This window comes from Chiloscyllium plagiosum, chromosome 35 (genome assembly GCF_004010195.1).
Source record: "Chiloscyllium plagiosum isolate BGI_BamShark_2017 chromosome 35, ASM401019v2, whole genome shotgun sequence".
Taxonomy (NCBI): domain Eukaryota; kingdom Metazoa; phylum Chordata; class Chondrichthyes; order Orectolobiformes; family Hemiscylliidae; genus Chiloscyllium; species Chiloscyllium plagiosum.
The window spans coordinates 334,835-341,855 of NC_057744.1; the positions used below are offsets into that span (position 1 = coordinate 334,835).

Below are 7,021 nucleotides of genomic sequence, written 5' to 3' on the forward strand. Positions count from 1 at the left end.
CCCCCTCCCACTCTGCCGGGGACATGGAGGTCCTGGGCCTCCTTCACTGCCGCTCCCTCACCGCCAGACGCCTGGAGGAAGAACGTCTCATCTTCCGCCTCGGAGCACTTCAACCTCAGGGCATCAATGTGGACTTCAACAGCTTCCTCATTTTCCCTTCCCGCACCTCATCCTAGTTTCAAACTTCCAGCTCAGCACTGTCCCCATGACTTGTCCGGACTTGTCCGACCTGCCTAGCTCCTTTTCCACCTATCCACTCCACCCTCTCCTCCCTGACCTATCAACTTCATCTCCTCCACCACTCACCCATTGTACTCTATGCTACTCTCTCTCCACCCCCACCCTCCTCTAGCTTATCTCTTCACGCTTCAGGCTCACTGCCTTTATTCCTGATGAAGGGCTTTTGCCTGAAACATCGATTTCAAAGCTCCTTGGATGCTGCCTGAACTCTGTGCTCTTCCAGCACCACTAATCCAGAATCTGGTTTCCAGCATCTGCAGTCATTGTTTTTACCCAATACCCTTCCCTACCATTCCAAAAGTCACAGGCAATTTCCATTCCCAAATAACCCACTCAGAATAGGTCACTCCAATCCCTAATTTTTATCACCATCATTACATTTCCTCTCAGCCTGTGTTTAAACAGCCCCAAAGTTAATATTATTCAGATTAGCCTCCCTCATCACTTACACCAAAGCCCAGAAGGTGGGGCTTTCACACCGGTGGCTCAGAATGCCTCCAGCTGGCTGCTTACCTCCTTTCTGTGTGAATGGTGGAATCTCAAAGTCAAGTTCAGGGATTCTGGTCGTAGCGCAGTCAGCTTTCACAACTTCACGGTTCAGGTCCTGCACAACACACATTTACAGCATCAGACAAGATTCATGACAGATCATCTAAAAATACTGAACTGGCAATATAAGGGAGCATTCAAGTCCAACAGTTTAACAGAATGATTTTGCAAGCGTTATGATGAATTCCTGTCTCATCTTATCAATTTCTACTACAGAGCCAGCATTGTGAAAATACGAACGTTTAAGGAACAGAATCCTTTGTATTTGCTACATTTGATCATTCCAAACACTGGTTGCATTCAATTCTGCCTAGAAATCGGATCGAAACAACAAAAAACGTAGGTGCTGGAATCCAAAATAGACAGGCAGCGGGCTGGAAGCCAGCAGCATCAGGAGGTGCAGAAGTTGACATTTTGGGTGTAACCCTTCCTCAGGACTGGGGGTGGGTGGGTGGCGGGAGCTGCAGTTAAAGAGGGTGGTGGCGCAGGGTGGTGAAGTGGGGATAGGTAGAGGGTATGACTTGGTTGGTCATTGGGAGGAATGGATGCGGTTGGTGGCAGGGAGGAGTGGAAGGGTTGGGGAGGGGCTGAGAAGGGAGTTGGGGGATTGGGAGGGAGGTTATTTGAAATTGGAGAACTCAACGTTGAGTCCTCTGGGCTGTAGGCTGCCCAGGTGGAAGATGAGGTGTTGTTCCTCCAATTTGTGCTGTGGTTAGTTTTGCCAAATGCAATTAGAAATTGGATCAGCATTTGGTAATACATCATTCAAAACAGTTCCAGGGCCAGGTGGTTGGAGGAGGAGAGAAGCCAACTCCCATGTTCGGCAGTCTGCATTAACTGAATTACATCAGTTCTGTGTAGTGGGTGCTCAAGGAAGTCCTATTGCAGCTGAATAACTGTGTAGTGAAGGGTCAGGGAAGACAGGAAAGATTTAAAAGGTTTAAGGTGAGAGAGAAAAGATTCAAAAGGGACCTGAGGGGTAACTTTTTCACAAAGAGGTTAGAATCAGAGGTGTACAGCCCGGAAACAGACTCTTCGGTCCAACTTGTTCATGCTGGCCGGATATCCTAAACTAATCTGGTCCTATTTGCCAGCATTTGGCCCATAACCCTCTAAACCCTTTCTATTCATATACCCATCCAGATGCCTTTTAAAAGGTTGTAATTGTACCAGCCTCCACCACTTCTTCTGGTAGCTCATTCCATACACACATCAGGCTGTGTGTGAAAAAGTTGCCACTTAGGTCCCTTTTATATCTTTCCCCTCTCACCCTAAACCTATGCCCTCTAGTTCTGGATTCCCCCACCCCAGGGAAAAGACTTTATCTATTTATCCTATCCTTGTCTCTGTAAGGTCACCCCTCAGCCTCCGACGCTTCAGGGAAAACAGCCCCAGCCTATTCAGCCTCTCCCTATAGCTCCAATCCTCCAACCCTGACAATATCCTTGTAAATCTTTTCAGAACCCTTTCATGTTTCACAACATCCTTCTGATAGGAAGGAGACCAGACTAACCAATGGTCTAACCAATGTCCTGTACAGCCACAAGATGACCTCTCAACTCCTGTACTCAATACTCTGACCAATAAAATAAAGCATACCAAATGCCTTGTGTGTGTATGGAACGAGCTGCCAGAGGAAGTGAAGGCTAGCACAATTACAACATTTAAAAGGTACCTGGATAGAATAGGAAGGGTTTAGATGGATATGGGCCAAATGCTGGCAAATGGAACTAGGTCAGATAGGGATGTCTGTTCGGCACAAATGAGTTGGACTGAAGGGTCTGTTTCCGTGCTGTATGACTCTATAATTAATACTCATGTGGATAAATATGGGTAATCTATGGAGAACAAGCATAGATTTCAGGGAAAGTCATGTGTAACTAATTTGCTGAGTTTTTTTAAGAAGAAACAGAGAGGATTGATTAGGGTAATGTCAATATGGTGGACATGGACTTCCAAAAAAACTCTGATACAGTGAAACACAAGGCTTGAAAGAAACATTATGCATCATGGAATAAAAGGGACAAGAAACAAATGTGATATATTAAACTGGCTGACAGATAGAAAAAAAGAGAATAAAGGACATTTTTCAAGCTGGAGGATTGTTTGGAGTGGAGTTGTCGAGGGGTCAGTTTTGAGACCCTTGCTTTTCCTGATATAAATGAATTAGCTGGAATGGTGATTGTTGTGCAGGGAGCAATTTAAAAATTTGCATTTGATACAAAATTTGAAAAAAATGTAAACTTTGTAGAGGACAGTGTAGAATTTCAAAAGGCTCCTGTGGTGCAGTGGTAGTATCTCTACCTCTGAGCCAGGGAGTTCAGGTTCAAGCCCACCTGCTCCAGAGGTGGGTAACAACATCCCTGACAGGTTGACTAAAAAAAAATCTAGAACTTTACAAGAGTTGGAGTGGGTGGCAGATGTTCAATGCTGAAAAACGTGAGGGGCGATGCACTTTGGTACAAAGAACATGGAGAGATACTACAAAGAATACTCCTGTGAAGGGTGTGCAAGAGCTGGCAGACCTGGGTAAGAGGATCTGAGCTATGGGGAGAGGCTGAACAGGCTGAACAGCATCAGAGGCTGAGGGGTGACCTTATAGAGGTTTATAAAATTATGAGGGGCATGGACAGGGTAAATAGACAAGGTCTTTTCCCTGGGGTTGGGGAGTCCAGAACTAGAGGCATAGGTTTAGAGTGAGAGGAGAAAGATATAAAAGAGACCTAAGGGGCAACTTGTTCACGCAGAAGGTGGTACGTGTATGGAATGAGCTGCCAGAGGAAGTGGTGGAGGCTGGTACAATTGCAACATTTAAAAGGCATTTGGATGGGTATATGAATAGGAAGGGTTTAGAGGGATATGGGCCAGGTGCTGGCTGGTGGGACTAGATTGTGTTGGGATATCTGGTCGGCATGGACGGGTTGGACCGAAGGGTCTGTTTCATGCTGTACATCTCTATGACTCTATATCTGGATAAGTCATTAAAGGTGGCAGGTCAGATAGGAAGAGCACTTAATAGAGCATATAATATCCAAGTCCTTATTAATAGCGGCATTGAGTACAAGAACAGGAGGTTGTACTGAACCTGTATAAGACAATGCTTCAACCTCAGTTAGAGAATTGTGTACAGTTCTAGTGTTGGACTTTAGGAAGGATGCGAGTACATTGTAAAGAGTACAGAAGAAGTTTAGGAGAATGATTTCAGGAATGTGAAACTTCAGTAATGAGCAAAATTAGGAGAAGTTGGGACTGTTTTCCTTCGAGAACGAGGCTATGAGAAGATGAGTGGAATTTTAAAACTTTAAGCAATCTAGAGAAAGTGGATAGAGAGAAAGTGCTCTCACTTACAAAGGATCGAAAACAAGACGGCACACTTTTAAAGTGAACTGTAAAAAGGATTAATTGTGATATGAGAAATACACAGCAAATGGTTCAGGTCTGGAGGTGTGGAGGTTCAATAAGATGTTTCAATGGGGCAGTAGATGATTATTTCAATAGTAATAACATGCAGGGCTCTGGGAACTGAGAAAACAGCACCAGGTTACAATGCTAAGTTCGAGTGTCAGTGCAGACATGATGGATCAACAGCTTCCTATGCACCATAACAAGTCTGAGATTCTGTGGAAGCGAGTGACTAGAAAGGAAGCGGTGTACCCTTGAGCCTTGATTGTAGATGCAGAACACAGTAATGGCGATAAACAAGATGACTATCTACACTCTACATGCCAGTGCTCTGATCCATATTGAGCTGTAATTTCACACCATCAGAACCTTCAACTGTTTTAGCAGAGCGGTCAGCCTGCATATATCAGTCTAAAGGTAAATAAAGCACTTGTACAACTTTAAAAGCATTACAGCCAAAATGATCCAGCTGTACCTATCTGAATATCTCAATATTCGATTGCATAATTCATTACTTTACTTTACAGTTTACAAAATGCCTCCTACCGAATATTACTTACTCGGGACACTGAGGTTAAGAAAATATAAATTCTCTGTAAGGGAATTCCAAACAGCAATGATCCTCAGAAACAAAATTCTTCTGGAATTTATTCTTAAATAGAAAGCCTTTATTTTGAAACTGTGCCCCCTCGTTCTAAGTTAAAAATCACACAACACCAGGTTATAGTCCAACAGGTTTAATTGGAAGCACTAGCTTTCGGAGCGTCGCTCCTTCATCAGGTGGTTGTGGAGGACACAATCGCAAGGCACAGAATTTATAGCAAATTGGGTCCTCCACTACCACCTGATGAAGGAGCAGTGCTCTGAAAGCTAGTTTGCTTCCAATTAAACCTGTTGGGACTATAACCTGGTGTTGTGTGATTTTTAACTTCGGACACCCCAGTCCAACACCAGCATCTCCAAATTATGACCCCTCGTTCTAGATTACCCTATGTGGGGAAACATCCTGTCTTTACCCTGTCAAGCCGCCTCAGAATCTGATATTTTAATAAGACCACATCTCATTTTTCTGACCTAAATCAAGGCCAACACTTGCACATTATGCTCAGGGAGGTGATGAATCAGAAAAGCAATCCCACTGAGATAGAAATAAATATGTGAACTTAAACAGCAGCTCGTGTTGTCTTAAACTCACCTCTTTGGAGGAAACACAGAGTGTGTACCGGACTCCTTCCTCCTGTATCTTTCCAGCTGACTGAACCTCATTATTAACCCAGCCACAGCTCTCACAGGTAAAAGAACTCACAATAATTTCTTTGAAGAATGGAATTTTAGTCAACAGCAACCGGGTCATCCCCTTTAGAGAGAGAAAAACGGGAAAAGAGATGATAATGCACGTCAATAATTCCACTATGCAAGGTAGATAAAAAGATCTGACACTCAAGTGAAAGCAAAATACTGCAAATTCTGGAAATCTGGAAAAAAAACAGGAAATGATGGAGAAACTCAGCAGACCAGGCAGCATCTGTGGAGTGAAAAATAAAGTTAATGTTTTGAATCCAGTATGACTCTTCTTCAGAACTGAAAGCTGTTGGAAAAATTTCTTTATACATTCTTGTCAGAGGCAGGAAAGCAACAAGATGATGGTGGAGAGGCCTACTGTAACAACCTCTTTGTCTTTTCCTTCCTTCTCCACTCTACCCTTTCCCTTCCCAACCCATTCCCTTTCTCTCTCACCATAGAGAATCCTACAGTGCAGAAAGTGGCCATTTGGCCTGGTGAGTCTGCACTGACCCTCTGAAAAGCATCCAGAGCCATCCTCCTACCCGATCGCTGTAACCCTGTATTTCCCATGACTAATCACCCAATCTGTACATCCCTGAATACTTTGGGCAATTTACTTATAGATACAGAGTTTCACAGCATGATAAAGATCCTTCAGTCCAACTAGTGCTGACCATGATCCCAAACTAAACTAGTCCCACCTGTCTGGGTTTGGCCCATATCCCTCGAAACCTTTCCTATTCATGAACTTATCCAAATGTCTTTTAAACGTTGTAACTGTATCTGCATCCACCACTTCCTCTGGCAGTTTATTCCAGCATGAACCACTCTCTGTGTAAAAAACATTGCCCCTCATGTCCTTTTTAAATCTTTCTCCTCTCACCTTAAAATTATGCCCCCTAGTTTTGAACTCCCTCAGCGTGGGGAAAGGACCCTTGACATTTACCTTATCTGTGTCCCTCATGATTTTATATACCTCAGTAAGGTCACTCCTCAACCTCTTACTCTCCAGTGAAAAACATTCCCATCTTTCCAATCTATGTTTATATCTCAAACCTTCCATCCCAGGCAACGTCCTGGTCCCTCTCCAGTTTAATAAACTTTCCTATAACCTCTTCAAAGAACTTCAATAGGTTGTTCAAGCAGGATTTTCTTTTCACGGAACAATGTTGATTTGCCTGATACAGGGGCGACCCCTGTATCCATGAATTGTTTTCGCTGTTTCAGTTTACCGCAGCCTGAACATATTATAGGGAACCTTCTGGAACCAGAGGGCTGCTGGGAAGGTAAATTTCCCATTGAAATGAATGGGTTCGCTCGTTGGTTTCGGGTTTCTGCAGGAGGCCTTAGAATATATCCCCCGTGGGTACAGGGGGACTACTGTATTCTTGAACTTATCCAAATGCCTTCCTGCATGTCAACTGCATTTAACATTTTCCCATAACAAGTGGTGGAGGCTGGTACAATTGCAACAGTTAAGAGGCATTTGGATGGGTATATGAATAGGAAAGGTACAGCAGTTCAGGCAGCATCCAAGGAGCAGCGA

The 7,021-nt window shown here is 43.8% G+C and overlaps 1 protein-coding gene across 1 annotated transcript in view; it reads right to left on the reverse strand.

Annotated features, from left to right (window-relative positions):
• zpr1 (ZPR1 zinc finger) overlaps positions 1-5,560 on the reverse strand; it is a 35,407-nt gene extending 29,847 nt beyond the window's left edge. Inside the window, exons 1-2 of the mRNA XM_043676438.1 lie at positions 5,387-5,560; positions 754-844 (exon numbers count right to left, since the gene is read on the reverse strand). Of these exons, the coding sequence (XP_043532373.1) occupies positions 754-844; positions 5,387-5,545 (250 nt within the window). The 5' untranslated portion in view covers positions 5,546-5,560. The remainder of the gene's footprint in view (positions 1-753; positions 845-5,386) is intronic.
• Between the last annotated feature and the right edge of the window lie 1,461 nt (positions 5,561-7,021).